The sequence below is a fragment of the Pleurodeles waltl genome, chromosome 6 (assembly GCF_031143425.1).
Source record: "Pleurodeles waltl isolate 20211129_DDA chromosome 6, aPleWal1.hap1.20221129, whole genome shotgun sequence".
NCBI classification, from domain to species: Eukaryota; Metazoa; Chordata; class Amphibia; order Caudata; family Salamandridae; genus Pleurodeles; species Pleurodeles waltl.
This window is the reverse complement of record NC_090445.1, coordinates 56,515,392-56,535,557: the sequence shown is the minus strand read 5'-3', so window position 1 is coordinate 56,535,557 and position 20,166 is coordinate 56,515,392. Positions and strand designations below refer to the sequence as shown.

The following is a 20,166-nucleotide window of genomic DNA, read 5'->3' as shown; positions in this document are numbered from 1 at the left end:
CCTCATTCACCATGACAAAAGAAAAACTATAAAAATTCTTGAGAAACGGCAACAAGGAAATAAAATGCAAATCCACAACGTACACAATGGAATGCACAATCAATCACAAAGACTAAACATCATAACGAATGGGAGGGGGCACGATGAGGACAATAGGGTGGAGGAACTTGACATCTAACCGATCTTCCATCGAAAAACAGCACTAAAGAAACCCCCCAAAAAGACCCCACAAGAAGATCAAGACACAAACACCCAGGGAAGTACCCTTGCACCAGTAAGCATCAACCCGATCCTGCGCACAAAGGCACAAGAAAAGGAGAACCACAACCATTTCACTTATAATACTTGGTCAAATTTCTTCTCACATGTTGTGGCCACTAATATCTAAGTTAATAACAGACACCATCACACTCAGAAAGTCCATATATAAATCAGTCTTTCAGTTGAAAACAGTTGCAAAATGATCCTTTATTAGAAGGCATCAGCAAAGGCGCGGTCCGGAAAGTACCAAATGTATGTAGAAAGTAGATGGAATATGCTTCAGAAATATGGTTATGAGTAACTCTTTCATGGTAGTCACAAGGAAGAAAAGTGGCAGTTATGTGAGACCTCATACTCGTCTCCACCCCGGCACTTTCTTCGGCATGTACTCCTATATTTGAGACTTATCATGGTGTCACTTGTTGTGACGAAACACTCGTTGGCTTGCTTATGCAAAGATGTTCATCCAACTGAGTATGATGGCTGTGCTTAAGGAACATTGATAACTTGAAAGACTGATTTATATATGGACTTTCTGAGTGCGGCGGTGTCTGATATTAACTTTGTTGAAGTGTTTGCTCTGAACACGAAATACGCTCTAGGGTAGTGGAGTGTACTCAACAGCTTTGCACCTACAGTTTTCTATCTAAAATGCCACAGGCTAGAATGGGGAAGACCCAACAGGGATCCAGAACTGACCACTTGACAAAGAAAACACTGAATATCCACATGCACCATCATCAGGACTGATATTTAACCTGGAATTCAAGTTGAGAGGGCCTTGGGTCGATATAAACAGGTCAAACATCATACACCTCCAACAAAGCATACCTCCACTTTCATACAGTACATCGGAACACCTTAAATCAGTCAAATTTCAAACCTATTCCTGGATCGGTCGTAAATAATCCACGTTAACCGAGAGGACCGACTTTTCAGACATTAAAAACACCATAGCAGAAAATAAGCAGTTCAAGAAGTGGGGCATTCTTATCAATGAGCCAGTGATGAAAAAATACCCCCACGTCTTATTGAAGAGGCAAAACTCTCCCGTGAAGCAAAAGGCAGCAAATAGCATACTGAGAGGAACAAAGCAAATAACGACCCATATACAGGGAATGAAGATCACAGTATGCCTAACAAGCAATAAAGGGGACAGGTCTTCACTTGGTGCTCTAAAAATACACTCTAATACCCCCCACAATGAACAGTCTAATTGAGGACGGCTACCAGCTGTCCTCACAACCAAGGGTCAGAAGAATAGCTAGCAGTAGAAGGAACACCGAAAAGGGAATTAGATCTACATAAAATTTAAAAGCTGGAATGTGGCAGGATTAAATACTCTGGTGAACAATACAAGCACCTTCTACTCTGCCCACCTCTGTTCTGGGGTACCATGCATTCCACATAGTAGCTCAGAAAAAGAACGTGTTCAACAGACAAATTGGTGGCCTCTCCGTCTTTGTGAACCTAGACCTGTGGCTAAAAGCAAAGGAACTAAGAAAAGTCTCCCATGCTATACAGGCCCTCAAACGTGAAGGTCTGGTAATGGATGGAAAAGCCATTCCCATCATGATGGTACATTTGTGAGTCAGTCTGCGCAGGGATGAGAAAATGAACATCACTGACCACATAAAAACTCACCTGTGCGAACACCCAAGTCAGTAGTGCATAGTGGCTGGTGATTTTAATACACAAAACATCGGTCAACCCGGGGCAGACCACAAGGATGCATCTCATAATATATTAGTGGCCTGGGTCAGAGAATTTGATCTGTGCTCGGTCGACCAAAAAAGCACCCCAGAGGACAAATCAAAACCATGTTTAAAAATATTTCAACATTGGACTATATTTTTCAGAGCAGACATTTGCCGTGTGAATGTAAGGTATACCAAGTTCAAACTAGAACTAAACGCGACCATCATCCACTGTCAATATTGGTCAGTGTGAGTTTGAAGATTCACAGGGGCTTTAACTCTGCTGGCTAACTGCATCCAACCATATTGGTCCACTATAAAAATAAATTACATGGGGCCCAATCAGCAAAGCCATGTGATCCGCTCTGGGTCACATAACGACCCTAGTAGAGAAGCACTGGGGGGCAACAATAAAAGAGCTGCATGCACCCCTAACATCCAATAAGGTCCAAACCCAACCTTGTATGCTTATGAGAAGAAGGTCTTCCCCACACCCATGAAATGAAGAGTTCAAGGAGAGCAAAAGGACGTGCCAGCTTGCAGAACTAAAACATAGAATAAAGAAGCCCCTAAACATGGAAAGTGTGCTAAAAGAAGCAAGGAAAAACATAAAAAGGCATTCTTGGCTCTCAAACAAAAATGCCTAGAGGAGGAGTGGAAACACATAGGGGGTCATTCTGAACCGCCAGAAGACCGTACCGCGGTCAAAAGACCGCGGCGGTCATTTTGACTTTCCCGCTGGGCTGGCAGGCTACCGCCAAAAGGCCGCCCGCCCGCCCAGCGGGAAAGCCCCAGCAACGATGAAGCCGGCTCCGAATGGAGCCGGCGGAGTTGCTGGTGTGCGACGGGTGCAGTTGCACCCGTCGCGATTTTCAGTGTCTGCTTTGCAGACACTGAAAATCTTAATGGGGCCCTGTTAGGGGGCCCCTGCAGTGCCCATGCCAGTGGCATGGGCACTGCAGGGGCCCCCAGGGGCCCCACGACACCCGTTCCCGCCATCCTTTTTCTGGCGGTGAAAACCGCCAGAAACAGGATGGCGGGAAGGGGGTCGGAATCTCCATGACGGCGCTGCTTGCAGCGCCGCCGTGGAGGATTCCCTGGGGCAGGGGAAAACCGGCGGGAAACCGCCGGTTTCCCTTTTCTGACCGTGGCTTTACCGCCGCGGTCAGAATGGCCCCTGAAGCACCGTCAGCCTGTTGGCGGTGCTTCCGCAGTCGTTGGCCCTGGCGGTCCATGACCGCCAGGGCCAGAATGACCCCCATAGTTTCTTTGTTGGAGAACGCTGTCTCCACCGTTAAATGGGTAGATCATGTATCAAACTTTTATGTAGACACTATGAAACTACCAGTTACAATGGAGAACTTACTTGCCGGAGCCCTAGAGGGCCTTGAGGAAAATCCAATCGTTGTCACTGAAAAGGAGACAATAAACATTGTGAAGTCAATTTTCGGGGATGGAGCCCTGGGGCTAAATGGCCTACTGGATAGCATCTTAAAGGAGGACATTGCACTCTGGGCACCGTACATGCATAATCTATTTAATGAATGTATCCTGCTGTCTGCAATCCCAGAATCATGTGAAGGCTCCATCTTGCACCCAGTCCTTTAAAAGAAGCTAACACATCACCTGAAAATTATAGGCTAATTGCGCTACTAGACATAGATGGAAAAGTCTTTTCCAAGGTGCTCCTGAATGAGCTGGGGAATTGGATCAAGGATAATAACATCACCCCATACTACCAAAAGGTATTCCGGCCAAATGCCTCAGCAATGGACAGTGTGATAGCCCTCTCCTCTCTCGGGGCCAAGGTCATTGAATTATCATTGATTATAGCACTGTGTTTGATGGAATTGATTGAAAGATATTATGGGCTGAACTTGCCGATTAGGGAATCCTAAAACAACTTCTGGCAGCCATTTTAGCGCTGTATACAGACACTATAGACCATATTAAGATAACCCAAATCCATGTCACCTTAAAAACACATACAAATAAAGGCTTGAAGCAGGCATGCGTCTTTGCACCTATCTTGTTTAATCTGCAGACCTAAACTTGGAATTGCTGAAAGGAAATCTCTTTCCATCCAATAAAGCTAGGCCTCACAAAACTGCCCATTATTGAGTATGCGGACAACTTGGTGATATTTGAGCAAACACTCATTGGCATGAAGCGCGCACTTGGCATACTACATAACTATTACACCAACAACTCCCTGCTCACAAACACCACAAAAACTAAAGTTGTGATCCTTGGGCAAAAAGCCAAAAACATCAGATGATATGGTACCTGAGCCCCTTAAACATAACCACGACATGCAAACACAATTACATTGGTGTCTGGCTGTCGGACATGGATAACCCCATTCTACATATGAAGGCCTTTGAAGAAATAGCAGCCAAAACAGTGTTTGCCCAACTAAACTTTACCACAAATTACAGACCCTACAGCCGAGAGGATCCAAAAAGTAACATAGGCAAAATTGCTATAGGCTACAGGCACCTCGCGTTCCCCGGCATGCTCACAGAGACATTCGAGCACTTCCATATACCTACGTACAGAAAAATATTCAGTCTCCCCAAAACAACAAGCTGCAAACTGATCGAACTGCCGTTCGGGCTAGTGAACATAAGCATTGACTGCAAAAAAGGATTTAATTAAATACTATCGTCAAGTGGCCAGAGCAGACACTGACTCCATAAAAGGAGCCATGTATTTGATATTTTAGGATGAAAAGAGCGAGGGGTCAAGTTACCTTAAAATTGCAATGACCACACTGAATTTTGCCCCAGAATGCCTCACTGATTCAGTCCTGATGTTGCAGCACTTAAACAGGAGCAGGACATAAATGAAATCAGAGATATCCCAGGTGGTGTAGGTCTTGACAGATCCCATGAAGGCACTCCATGTCAACCATACCTGAGAGCAGCCATGGGTAGACAAGCCCTAAGAAACATTTTGCTGACCAGGCTTCTGAAACTGCCTATGTGGGAACATAGGACTCACTGGAAAACAAAGCCACCAGGACAAAAACAGCGCAGGTTGTACCTTTATACCTTAGAATCAGTAGAGCATCAATATGCTGCTGTCCAGGGTTTCTTCCCCAAAGGCGTACTTAAATAACATCATTATTCTTTGAGCACGGCATAAGAACATGCACAGAGGCAGTGTTATGACATTTTTTCATCTGATGTCCCAGTGGAGTTAGCACGAATTGACAAGTTCTTTGCTACAGCCGGACGGCTACTAAGGCCATAGTCCATACCTGGGTACATCATATCAAGAGGCATCAAGTACGAACTTGCTTGAACACAAATAATGAACTGGCGGGCCAGAGGTTTGGCACTCCTTTCTTGTATAAGTTTGACAACTGCCCTCACATGTTTTACTGACCTAAATATTTGTACTTACTCAGTGCACGGCACATTGCACTTTGGAACACACTTGCAGTTTTTGGAAATAGCATGTGGTGTCCTTTTATTAGGAGAGTCCCTCATGCTAAGGCCTGTGCTGTTTTGATCCTGCCATCTATCACTCCTTCCACAGGCTGCTTGTGTGACATATAGGCAACAAGACATTGCATCAACCGCACTGGATATTTGTTAGAGGTTGTCCTATGTTTTAGTATCTACCCTGGTTTTAGCTTAATGTTCCTATAATGTGGGTTTTTATCTGTTGCCTGCATGTACCATGATAGAATTGTAAAGATTTTAATTAATAATGCACTACATTTACTTACATACTCATACAAAAAGTCTAAATTATGCAGGAATAAACACAGTTCAGTAGGAGAGTGCCCATGTCATCTGCTTCAGCTAAGAGTGAAACATCTGTTCCAGCTGATCTGTGGTCATGCTCCCTTTTTAAAAATGGAAGTTGTCTCTAATTCCCATTTTTCTATAATTAGTTATTATCCATTAAAGAAATTTGTTTTTTTTCCCGTTATTAGCTGACCCCATGATCCATTTTGCAGCCCTTATATTTCAGCGACGATTCTCAGGGAATAGCTCTTTTTTAACGCCGAAAAATCAATTAAATACCTTTAAATTCCTGACACATCAAGTATGTAAACCGTAGTATTCTTAACTCTGTGGCTGCTTCAGATGGTCCAGGATGTGGTTCCCTTATGCTGTTCAAATAGAAAATATCTCATCACTATTTTTAGTTCATCTTGCCTCCCTGTTCATTAGTCAATTGCCAGTATCTATGCTATGTCCTTTGGGCTTAATAAGGTATTAGAACACATTAACGTTAGAGTAAATACCACCACTAGCACCCAATCAACTTGCTCCTCTCCTACTTTTATTCCAAGATCTCAGTACTGGATTTCAAACTTCAGATTACTGAATTGGGTATGGTTCTTTGTTTTGGCAGCCAAGTCATGGATTCTCCTGCCAAACAGTGTTCGGAGGGAATCTGCACATTTTACATTTACAAAAATGATTTGACATTTACGAAAATGTAAGCTATTTTGGTTCAATTATAAATAATTATCCCAGAGCACACAACCGTCACCTTACCACTCTTATCTCTCTAAAGCAACACAAAAGTGCAGCTCTTTTTTCACTGTAGAATTGGCATCTACTCTGTTTAAAAAAAACAATACCACATACCACCCAAACAGGTTACCAAGCACTCCTTGTCCTAACTGCAAACGTACTCGGGTCAGGTTCTTCATGACAAGGAGATAAGCAGTAATGTTTTCTGAACTTGGGAATAGGCTTTCAAGTGGAAGCCTTGCCACATCCACCTGGGGATTAGTGTCCATCAGAACCATTGTTGCCTCTGTTGCTGCTAGTCAGTGTTTGAGGGTCTCTTAGAAGAGCACAGTTGACTTTTAGTCCAGAATTGTATTCACAATACTGTGGACTTTGAGCTAGTCACTGCCTTCCTGTCAGGAGCAGATTTGTGATTCTGTTTGTGTAACATATCAGTATCATCTTCACATCCAGTGTGGATTCAGGAACGGTACAAGTCAAAATCATTAAATGTTCTACGTAAAAATCTGTTTATATCTCACACAGTATTCTCTGGTAAATTCCATATATCGGCTCATTTCTATAAAAAATGTGAAAGAATTGACAGCTGTGAAAGCTGGAGTCTCATTTACTTATCAAGGCCCAATATTAATGAAAGTAAGAAACCAGCTCCATAACTCATTTGTGAATCTATTGAAGCTAAAAATAAAGCCCTATAATTTTCAGAGGCACTATACTAAAGTCTCATGTTGATTATATTTTTCTGAAAAAAGGGAGACCTGCTGTAAATTCTCCAAATTCATTACTGATGGATATTTCAAAGAAGATGTGTTGAGATGGACGTTCAAATAATGACCAACAAGTTAAATCTCCCTGAAGCATACAGAAGACCTTACCTCAATAAATGTAATTGTTAAGATGCTACATAAAATGCACCATATTGCAGAGTCTGTTCTAAATAATAGCAAGACCATTTCCTGTCATAACCTGACCCACTCGCTTTGAGGCTATGAGAGATGTTTTAAAGGCATCGGCAAAGTGGGTTATTGCCACCCTGTCTTCCAGGTCCCCATCCCCAGGAAAGTGAATTCTTTATGTAACTTCTTTTTTTCTATCTGCACTTCTTTCTTGTTCTCTCCCTACTTCTGCCTTAGACTCTTTCTCTCTCTCTCTATCTAGTATCGCCTTCAGGATTTTGTAGCTCCTGCAGACACAAATTTAAACAGTTTTTGTGTGACTCCTGATCTGAAAATTTCAGTTTATGAATCAGTATTATTATTTGGCATTGTGAGTGCTTCAATTAGCAGAAAATCAGAAAATCTGTTATAAAATTCGAAGTAGTTGAGAAAGGACCCAAAACATTTTTAAAATGAAACTGGTGGCTTCCACGACTCCCTTCGTTAAAAAAAAGTTAAAGGGTAGAGACACAAGTGTGCACTTCTGGACCTTGTGGCAGGACAGATGGACAAGAAAAAATAGATTAGCTTGTTCCACATAATGGGAGAAGGTGAACTCCGTTTTGCATAATTTCACTGACAACTTCTTGACTCTAATCAACTCCATCTCCCAAGTAACAGCTGCGTATGAGGATAACATTATTTCTTATCAATATCTATTATCCATTTTTAATTATTACATTATTTTATCAGCATTGGCATAGAGATCTCTTACCATTAGCATGGCATGTAAGCACTTTCAGAGTTTGTGCTCCCTTTTGGGATTTTCATTGACCACTGTCGTTAGTAAATATTGGTTTGCCCAAAGTATGGTTCATTAGTAGGTTATAGTTCTTAACATATATATAAATACAAATCAGAAATTCTGGGAGTAATAGGTGTGGGGAGCTCCTGAATAAAACTTTGGCACTTATTATTTTACAAATTATGCACTGACCTTATCCTATTTGAAGGCTAAAGGAAATCAAATCTAACCTCCAGCAGGCCTTATTAGCCTGCTGTGGGACAGCATAGCTGGAGAGTGCAGAGCTGGAAACAACAGCTGTATTCCTACAAAACAGTACTTCTACTGGTCCAATAAGGTATGCAAGTGAGAACAAGGCCATCTAAGAACCTGTCAGTGGCTCCTTCTGGTGGTAAAAGTAGCTTAGTTAGAGAAAGGAGGGAAAGGGGTAGGAAAACCTATGCAGAGACATTCTGAGTTGCTATTTTAATGCTGTCTCTGTCTTACTGTTTTGTTTGCCAATATTGTTACCATCTTTTGGTTGTCTTTATAGTAAAAACAATTCATTCATAATATATGCACTACTTTTAATAAAATCAAAGTATATTCCTGGTATGAATTCTGGATTGAGACTAGTCATGATGAAGGAAGATTTGGAGTCCAACAATTACAACTACTTCTGTGAGTCCCAAGTAAACTTTAGTTATGTTATGGTTAATGGGTTATGTTAGTTACAGTCCACTGGGTTTTTTGTCTCATGTTGGTATATTGACTAAATCTGTGCTACCAAAGGATTTAGAGAGCCCTTATGCAGGATTCTGGATAAAATCCAGAAAGATTTAGGCTTTCATATCCGCATTCTAAAAGATTTTGGCATTTTTTGTTCCCTGGGTTTCACCGAGGTGGTTTAACCATTCCAGTTATACAAACAGTTGTGGTATTTCGAAAGGTGCCCTGATATAAGAGGGCACACCAGGGTACCCTGCATCAATATATAGATTCTTGGCTCCGAATGTCTTTTTTCACAGCAATTAGAAGCACTGCTCATCATTTAGCTCACACGAACTAGCTTAAGGAAGCTGGTTTTTGCTTCCCAGTACGTTTAGCACAAGATGACTTAATCTAGTTCGCAATGCCCTTTGTAAGTTATTAACAATCTAGAGTGCATTCTAACTTTTCTGCTGTTGCATTCCATTTTGTGTTGAATTCCTAGCCGCAGGGTGACTCAATATGGGCCAAAGTATCTTATCATCAGTAAGAAAAATCTCCAACCCCAGCAATAGCTTAGTGTCTCTTCATAAAATAAATCAATGCCTAAAATCATGTGGGATAAATATGTATCTCTTAACTTTGTTTTTCTTTCTCTGTAGGATGTGCAGATCATCTTGGGCAGGTATGTTATCTTTTTCTCATGACAACAAAGGCTCAATTTTGTCAGTTTCATGAATCCTTAACCTTACTTAGTACAAGTTTTTTAAAATGATAACGTTCACTAAGAAGTGGTATTTACACAGTACTGCTACATTGTAATAGCGTTAGTATGAATCCTAAACAGCAGGTTAAGTAGTCATGTTTCAAGAAGCTCAATGAACTAAGTAGAGTTTGAGCAAGAATAATAATTTGCTGAAAGTGTGCTTCAAAGATGAGGTGTCTGGTGAGTAAGACAGCAGCCTGACCTCCATGAAAAACAATAACACGCACCTGTGACTGTAGTGTCTTAGAACTGTTAAGTGTTAGAACCCTATGACCAGGGGCAGCCTTAGGAAGGAAATTATGTACTCGATTTGGGAAATGTCAGGGTGTGGTCTAATGGTTATTGAGATATTGAAAGTTCAGTTGAATATTGTACACTGATAAGTAATGACGAGCTCTGTGTGTGGTGTGTTCTTGTACATGCTACGGGGCTGGGAAAGACGCAACAACTGGCGATGAGTAGGGAATGCGCTCTCTGAAAAAACAGAAGTGATCTCCCTGAGAGTTTGCAAGAAATAGCAAATTGCTTGTGCGTGCTATGTGTGCCTAAACCAAAGTGAAGAAGCCTGCAGGTGGTGTTTGAGTGCAAGTGCCACTCCAACCAGTACGAGGCCTTGTGGAAAAGTTGAAAGCCCAACAAGGGTGCACCGCTGGAAAAGCCTGACAAGACTTGTCAGCCAGGTTAAGGAACAAGAAGTTGCTGTGCCACAACACTGAATCATCAGTCATACAAAGAAAACGCTGAAGACCGTGATAAGCAGGTACAGCAGACAGCAACAACCAGACACAAACAGCAAAGTCTACTTTCCCTCTTTATGACCTCAGACTGGATGAGGTGACTCGAGAGCCAACACAAGGGTTGTGCTCGACAAGTTGTTGGTTCCCAAAGAAGCTGCCGGGGACAGGGAAGGCGGCAGCCAGTGGCCTTCAGCACAGCTCAAAAGATCTTCATGATAGTGCAGATTTCCTAAGGCTGCCACAAGAAACATGGAATACAGTGTTGCTGCATTCTTGAAACCTCAACCACCATTTGATACCGCCAAAAAATAGTATATTGGCACCAGATGGCCAGACCTTGGCTGGGAATGGTAGCAGAACACCACACCAGTCTGTAGTTGACGAGCGTTGAAGGGTACATGTAGGGTTTCTTCAGAAATGGAAAGTCACTTCCATGTTTCTAAAGGTCTGGGAAGGAGGACATAGAGGCATTCAGGAGGGGTGTGAGGATGGCACTGATAGGTTGCATTCCTCTGGAATAGGCCTGGTGTGGGCATTTTATGGTGGCGGCATTTCTTCTGGTTTGATGATGGGACATGTGATTAGCACTCGGTCTTTAGATAAGTTTGGGAGGCATCTCGGATCCGGTTATGAGCTGAAGTTGCTTTTTGATTTTGTTCCTGAAGAATTGAGAGTTTGTTGCACAGGTCCTGTAAGGGGTGATCGAGTTGGAGGCAGGCAATGGTGAGGTGAAACTGTTCACAATGCTGTAGATTTCTTTGTTTCTGTTTGTGCTAGAATCTATGCGGTATGTCGTCACAGCGCGTTTGGTGGTTTGGATCATTTGGTGGTATCATCTTAGGAGGATTTAAACATGCTTCTGTCTGCATTGTACTGGCTCATTCTCCATTTGATCTTTAGTTGGCTACAGTGGCGCATCATCAGTCTGAGTTCCACGGTGTACTATCTGCCCGTGAGTCTAGATCTTGTATTGCTGTGTAGGAAAGGGGATGAGGGAGTTGGTGCAGGAGGTGATGAAGTTGTTGAAATTCTTGATGACTTTGGGGAGGCTGACTTGAACCTCAAAAGACTCAAACCCCACCTGTGACCCACGTCACTCAGATTTACCCTAGAGACTGATTTTACCAGCAAGGAACACATCACCAAGGAAGCCAAGACAGCTTGCTACCAGCTTTCCCTACTTAAGGAAATGAAACCATTCATCCCAGAAAGCTCACCACCTCCTGACCCACACATCCAGGACTAGAGTTGATGAATGGCAAAAGAACTCATATCCATCAGAACCATTCGAAATCAAAAAATAGCTGAAGGCAAATTTCTTTAAAGAAAATTATATCATGACACAGTAACAGTTCATGTTGTCTTTCAAAACTCTCCACTTCTAATCACTTCTTGACTGTACCTTTACACTTTCCCCTGTGTAGTGCTCTACTGTCTTTTGTCTAGGCTTGCATTAACCAAAAACTTCATACAAACTTAAAGTAGCTTACAGTGCAACTGACAATGTAGTGTCATGGGTTCAAGTTTAAGTGCAGAACTCAGCCTTAACACAGCGCTGTATAAGCTTTTTTCTGACATTGAGATGTCAGCACTGTGACCCATCCCCCACACAGTGCAGCTCACTCCTGAGGTTCAATCACCCCGTGTAATTTGGCAGGTCACACACAGCTGTGGCACTGCACTTTCCTCCGACCAGCTGTGGTGATTTAGGATGAAAGCGATCTTTACTGCAAGGGCTCATTAGGGAAAGTGATAAATTCCACCTATATGCTAATACTGCTTTCTTCCAAGGCCGATCCCATGAAGATGATTCTGGTGTTTGCAATCTAATAAGACCTCACTTGTAAATGAATTTCAATTCCACATCCACCAGTCCAAGGCTGGAGACAGCCCACAAAAATAATGACTATTGTAGTGTCTCCAAATAGCAGCTACATTCCTGCGCAGAATCCTACCTATCTCTACTACTGGGAGATTTCTTAGCTCTGTGTTTTTTAATAACATGAAAACTATACGTTAGATTCTTGCTCCTGAGTGAGATATCTGAGATTAGTGCACTCTATTCCCAGAGTACACTGCTAGAGATGTTTTATGGCTGTCATAATTTTTTGCCTGGAAAGGAGGGAAACTGGGGGGTAATGACTGCCTCCTTTTCGTTCTAGTAACCTTTCAATGTAAATCTTGCCTTTACCCTAGGGTCTTTTACGCAGTAGGAGTGAAACGCAGTAATAAAATGGATCTCCTCTTCTTCATAAGGAGGTCTCAATCCATTACTATGTAAAACATTGATCCACTGCCCAAGCCCCAATTCTGGGGAGTATCACAGTGATCAATTTTTCCCCCACTGCATTTCAATTGTTGACACCTTGCCACACCTACCTCAAAATGATCAAATAAATTGAAACTTATTACACAAACTTATGAGACTCAGGCCCTTATCAAGAGTCTGGCAGTCTTCAGACCGCCAGACTCGCAGTTGTGGTCAGACCGCCGCCATTGTGGCAGTCAAGCCTCCACATTATGACCATGGAGAAAGCGATGTGGTTCCGACCGGCGACATCGCCACGTTTCTGCCGGTCGATGGCCTGGTGGTGCCGGCAGTCTTAATACACCAGGGCAGCACTGCCCTGTGGAATATGACCCTTGTGTCTGCCAGATTTTGCATGGCGGCTCTACCTCCCTGTCTTTATATATCTTCCAAAAGACAATTCTTCCAGTTTTTAGGAATAATATAATGATTACAATTACATAATTAAATAAATCTCAAAATATATATACTTATATAAACACACACATATATATGTGTGTATGTTTTTTATGTACACATATATAAGATAACACAATTATTAAAAATATAGATTTTATATTATATGACTTCTTTTGTTTAATCATTTAAATGGATTGCTATATAGAGCACATTAAGTGTGTGTGTGCGTGTAGCCTAGTAGTAGTCGCCACTAGGTAGTTATATTTGGGACCTAGTTTCTATAGAAAAAGGGTTTTTTGTTTTGCTAATAATTTTGGTGCCGTTTGATAAATCTTCACAAAATGTACCAAGACAATACAACACTCATGTCAACTGCTGTTGGGAAAGTTTCATGGTGATCCATCAAGCAGGGGCTGAGAAGAAGGGGTAGGCGGCCCCAAAATGCATTTTCCCCACTCATTTTTCCATAGGGGGTTTGAACAGCAATAGATCTCAAACTACTAAACGGAAGTACACCAAATTTGGCAGAAAAGTAGCACATGGTCATAAAGAGCCCTTTTTGTTATTTGGTGTAAATTTGTTCAGTAGTTTTGGAGAAAAAAAGAAAATCAAAATTTGTGTATAAATAGGGACGTGAAGGCGCTGCAAACTCTCTGCTGAGATCTGAATGGTTTGGTACGTTTAAAATATGAGCACAATTATATAATGCCCCTGTAAAATATTTGTTTTTTAAGAGAATATACACAAACACACACACACACACGTATATAGATGAAACATAAAAAATATTGACAATGCTGTTCCAAAGAATTATATAAATTACTAAACAAATACCTTTAAATATTTTTTTAAAAACAGAAAGACAGTTACAAAAAAATTATACGAATTTAGTAACAAATAGAAATATAAACAAATACTATAAAATTAAAATTATAACATAGTAGTAATAAATACATTTCAACAATATTAGGAAATGTATTAAAGACTGGGAATAATACATACACTATTCCCAATCCAGTTTATATAAACAGTAGAGAAAGCACCGGACTTCAAAGGGTTTAAAATGACTAATCCCACTCCAGTCTAAGCAACAGTAGGGAAAGCGTTGGGCTTTGGATGGGTAAGATTTACTATTCCCACTCCAGTCTGTTCAACAGTAGGTAACCACTTTACTTCACACATTACATATTTCCATAACTGTATTAATTTAGAAAAAATATAAATCTCTATAAACATGGTTACTTGACATGTTTGTTAGAAGTGGAGTTTCTGGTTGGCTAGGGTATGCACCTAAGCCAGGCAGAACACACCACTCTAGTCAGGTCGAGAGAGTTGCACACTCAAGATAACCCCTGCTCATCCCCTTGGTCGCTTGCACGAGCAGTCAGGCTTATCCTTGAGGCAATGTATAAAGCATTTGCAGAACACACACAACACACGTGACACAATAAATACACCACAAAAGATACATCACAACCAGTTATATAAAAATAAACTGTATTGCATAAAAATCATTAGACCAAACACAACATATATCAGTAATACCCTGCTACACAATCAGTTGTCAGAACATCACACAGGTTACTAGTACTCTGCAAAAGTAAGCAGTAGTCAGGTAAACATATAGGTTACTGCTATTCTGCAACACAAGCAGTAGTCAGGTAGTCATTATCACCAAGAATGCATATGTCACAATAAACATATTATCATGAATGTCAAGACATAATCATGAATGCACATCCAAGAGAAACATTCCCAAAAATGGCTGAAATCGTAGGCACACGCACCCACGGCATCACAGACTGATCCTAAAAGTATGCACATCACTCCCAATCTGGTGAGCATGTCATATTGCATCCCTCAGATCATAAGACCAAAAGTAGAAACAATGGGGGTCCCGTAATGCAGCATACACAATGATGTTAGAAATGCAATACGTGAGACCATCACCCAGAACCCCTTCTACCTGAAAGTCACAGCACCTCGTGATTCCCTTCCGAATGATATGGTGAGGGCAAGACCTACATGTCAAGGTCAGATGCTCCTGTGCTTCTACCACCTTGATGATGGCAACAACATCAGCGCTGGCCTGACCGGGACCTCTGGTGAGGATCCCTGCCCGATTGGCCAACTGGGGAAATCATAAAGGGGCCTCGCAGGGCAAGGCCAGTTTGCACAGGGATGTCTCCATTTTTCCTCCCCGCTGTCAAGGCCACCCAACCCTGCAGCGAACAGAGCGACTAGAGGGCCACATGGGATGAGCCAGCACATGGCTCCTGTAGCTATTCTCTCCTCCCTTTGCACCCAGAGGCCACTCTGGCTCCTGGGTGGTCCTCACCAGCAAGGGAGTGGCAGAAGGCAAGTCCAGATGCTGGAAGAGAGCGGTTCTTAAGGCCGGGACTTCTTCCACCTTCCGGCACTCCACATCTGCCAGACTAGTGCAGGGGTACTCCACCACACTGGGGGGGTTTCCTCGGCTCTCAGACCCCCCAGCACAGGCATCCGCACCCAACAAGGTGCTGGCACTTAAGGAGGTGCCTGCTTGTCCCCGGGGGCACCACAGCATGCCCCTTATTGCGCAAGGGAAACCGCTATCATTGGCATCAATACCTCCTCCTTCTTGGCCGCACCTCGCAGAGGGGGAAACAACTTGGAACTCTTTATGGTGCAGCATGGAGAAAACAGTAGTGCTCACCAGGCGCTATGTGAAAACAATATGCAGGGCTTACCACAGCTCCAACCACAGGGTAAACAGGGGTGCTGTCCTCGCACTCCTGATCCAGCAAGCACAGAGCTCTGCAAAGCACTCTTTACACGCTTGGGTCAGTAGAGCACTCTTAAGGCGCTCCACAACGGACAGGGAGCACTCCACTGGTGCCTATCGAAGGAGGATGGCACCAAATTCCCAGAAATGCGGGGGGGCACACCACCAGCCCCTGGAGATCACTGGGGAAGGTCCAAGGAAGAGTAAAGCAAGTAGTGGGTCAGGACATCAGGATCCTTGGGGCAAAGCAACTGACCTCCTTGTGACCCAGCAGGCCACAGGTCAGTGCCACTGCAAGTCAATTCAATTCATAAAGCTTTATTCGGCACATATAAATGACCATGAAAGCATAAACAAAGAAGGAAAAAAAAAAGACAACAGTACATATTTACAAAGACATTACAATTAAAACTTACAGTTATTAATTATAGTTAATGGCTCATTGAGTAATACATATGGTCATTCATAAATATATAAAATGAATAATAAAATACATTAAAAACTCATACTTTTCCTGGAATTGATGCACTGATTTAAAAAAGTGGCAGTATAAAAACAAATATCTGCCGAACGTAAGCAATCCTCAACAATAGTTCTGTTAAGTAGCTTCTCATCGCCAAGCCAAAAAGACCGCCAGATCATCAATGGTCTAAGTGATATCAGATCAGTTAAATAATTAATGGCTAATTCGCGATGGCTTAATTCAGTTGAGGCAGAGATGGGCAAAAACAGGAGCTTTTTTAAAAACATATTTTCCTCCAACTGTAAGTTGTAGGTACAGCTATAACCCCATACTCCTGCCCCATACAGAGCAATAGTCACACATCTAGCTTGGTAAATCTTGAGCATATCCCTGGTTCGACGATCCCCAACTTTTGCAGCAAATCTATAAATACCATAAGCATTTTTTGCCATTTTATTCCGGATGTTATTAAATTCATTGTTCCATTTCCTCTCGTTAGAGAAGGTAATACCTAGGTAACAAAATGTATCCACCTGTTGCACCTTTTCGCCGTCTATAAAAAAGGCATTTAACGTTTTGGCTTTAGCTCCGCAGGTCATGGTATGCGTTTTTCCCTTATTAATTACTAGTTTTCTATCTTTAATAAAGGAGGAAAAACTATCCATTAGTCGTTGTAATCCGACAGGTGTTCGAGAGAGTAAAACAGCGTCGTCGGCATATAGTAACACCGGCACCGGAACACCGTTGATCTGAGGAGCATCAGCATTAACCTTTTTTAAAATATCATCAATTCCATTAATAAATAAAATAAATAAAAGAGGTGCCAAAACACAACCCTGTCTAATTCCTCGTGTAACACAGATTTTTGGAGTACATTCTCCTCTGGTTCCAAAACGTACGTTGGTTTTCAATTTCTCGTATAACCTAGCGGGGAAAAAGATTATGCTTTCTGGGGCTCCTAAATTTAACAAAGTTGGCCATAAAATGGAATGATCTACCATATCGAATGCGCTGCTCAGGTCAGCAAAACAAAGATACAGGGAACCGGGTTTCGCTTCAGTATACTTCCCGATCAGTAGATCAAGATTGATGCACTGGTCGAGCGTACCTCGTCCCTTCCTAAAACCATACTGGCTATCAGCCAGTATGCTATCCTGCTCAGCCCATTCCTCTAATCTTACTAACATCACTCTACTCATAACCTTGACTGAGGAGTCAAGGAGAGAGATCGGGCGGTAATTCTTAGCGTCAGATCTATTTCCCTTTTTATGAATTGGCACAATGATTGATTCACCCCAAGTTACAGGGGCCTCGGCACACACAGCAACGTTAAAAACAATGGTTAAAAGGGGGCCCCAGACATCTGGCGCAGCTTTATAAACGTCTATAGGTACCCCATCCGGGCCCTGAGCTTTCCCTCCTTTGCTAGCCCGTATACCATATTTGACCTCACTAACGGATATATCCAAAGGCAGAGTAGGCCACTTATTGGGACTAGGATCATTGACTTTATCAGAGTCAAAAATGCTGGAGAAATGTGCAATCCAACCCTCGCTAGAAACATTAGAAGTCAACTGTGGTGTTTTTTCATCCCTTAGAAAAGGCGAGTTGACCGTGGCCCAGAATAATGTACAATTTGATAATTCAGCAGCTTGGTTGAGGGAATCCCAAGCCTGTTGCTGCAGTTCACCCTTCCTCTGTTTGAGCGCACATTTATATTCCATTCTTAATTTATTTACCAATTTTTTGTCCCTGGGCCTCGCTGCTAAAGCCTGCTTGAGGCCAGTTAGTGCGGAAGTGCAAAGGTGATTAAACCATCTCGGTCCGTTCCTACTTTGCCTACTATTGCGACTGGTAAACTTGGCAACAATAGCTTTATTAATTTGGTTAAAACAATATAAAACCCTCTCAGAGTCAGAACTATTTTTTAAAATAGAAGCAATGTCCAGCAGGCTCTCATTAATTATGGAGCTAGTTAAATCATCGGCTCTTTCACCAATCCATCTTAGCCTTACACCGTTAGTCCTATGTGGTTCTACATTAGAAATAATAATTCCCACATCCACCGAACTACCGGCCCAAAGGGTAGTGTCCAGAATAATACGGTTATGGTCACTTAGGGTAGTTACTTCAATTCTTGGTGGATCACAGTAAGAACTAATATTAGAAGATGTGATCACATGGTCAATGACCGAGCTGGTGTGCCAATTTTTAAAAGTAGGAATGGGTAAACCATTAACATCTTTACAGCACTCCACTATTTCCAGGTCATAGCAGCCCATGAACTTATGCAGTGCTTCCCCATAACTGTTATGTCCAAAATGCGGGTCATCCCAGCCGGCACTGTTAGTAACCCCACAAACCCTTTGTGTAGACAAATCGCACAAAGTAGTATTGAAGTCCCCTACCCAGATGAAGTCAAATACAACATTCTGTTCCAGACATAGATTTTCGACAGCGCCGGCTAAGTCTGTTACTACTTTGACCCGGGTAACATCAAAAATGTTATTATAATAGTTAATCAATAAAACATTATGGTCTTTGCATCCACAAGCCAGAGGATCTGCACAAGGTCCCCTACAGATATATACTTTTTAACCACAATAGGGCAACAGATCATTACAAGTATAAGGAGACCGCCTTTCGCTCTACCTATACCACCTCCCAACGCCGGTAAATTGTAAGAAACGAATCCCTCATAGTTAACTTCATCCTTACACCATGTTTCTTGAAGACATAAGATGTCATGGGCATTAACAAACGTTAACCATCCCGGATCCCTCTCCTTCGATTTCAGCCCTGCCACATTCCAACAGACAATAGTAATAGTATCCTTACCCCTAACACAATTACTATCAGGCACCATACCATTGTTTCGTCCCCAATTCGCATTCTGGTATGAATTGCTTATGTCCCCACAATCGGGCGGTGCCCTTATATCCACCGCCAATTCAATTTCTGTGTTGTTGGGCATCTCTTGGGCCATGGTATTGTCTATACCGATATCCACACAGGGAATAATAATCACCTGGGGTAAGAACTGCCCTCCCTCATTAAGTCAATCATTTGCATCCAGAGAACTTAGGGGTTGAAACCGGTTTTGCATTGAAATATCAGGGTATAGCCTGTGTGTAGCAGGGCATAATCTACTTCCTCTACTCCCATAAGGGGCATTATTATTATTATTATTATTATTATGATGGCTGTAAAAGAAAGCAAGCGAACGGGCACACACATTGTTATCAGTAATTGGTAATGAGGCAGCTCTTAATAATACAGTGGCAGCATGTTGAGGGTGTTTAAAGTTTATAATGACACAGTCACCACTAAAACTTTTCTTAGAGCTCCCTATCCAATTTACCCTTCTGGTGGTCAGAACTTGATCTGAGAGTTCAATTGGGAATCCACAATGCCTGTGCATCCAGGAAACGGTTTTATTTTTTAAAGACTCGTGGGTTTCCTGATGATTCCCCTTTGCAACAGGGGGAACATTAGCTAAAACTACCACATATGGTGCGCAGTCAGGAGGGAGATTAATGGCGCGCCTTCACCTTACCTCAGTCCAATCCTCTTTTCTATCAGGTATTAAAACAACCTGGCTATCATTACAGGCTAAGGACTGTGCTGTCGGGTAGTTCTGTACAACACTCCTACTAATATCTAAACCTGTAACATCACCGGGAGGAGCAACCTGAGTATCATAATTGCTTATTGTTATTGGGGCTGACACACTATCTGCTTCCACCAGTGTTTTTTTGAGGAGATCGCCTAATCTATTAACCTCTGCGGTTAGCTGATCAATTCTTACCATAAGAGGTTTGACAATACCCTTAATCTTTAAGTCAATAATACTTACTAAGTTTTTTGTTTTTTCTGCATCTAGTTTAACGTCGTCGATATTTGCCGTA

The 20,166-nt window shown here is 42.1% G+C and overlaps 1 protein-coding gene across 1 annotated transcript in view; it reads left to right on the top strand.

Moving 5' to 3' along the window:
• Positions 1–20,166, top strand: part of LOC138299187 (E3 ubiquitin-protein ligase TRIM39-like) — a 132,199-nt gene that overhangs the window by 23,836 nt on the left and 88,197 nt on the right. Inside the window, exon 4 of the mRNA XM_069237284.1 lies at positions 9,484–9,506. Within this exon, the coding sequence (XP_069093385.1) occupies positions 9,484–9,506 (23 nt within the window). The remainder of the gene's footprint in view (positions 1–9,483; positions 9,507–20,166) is intronic.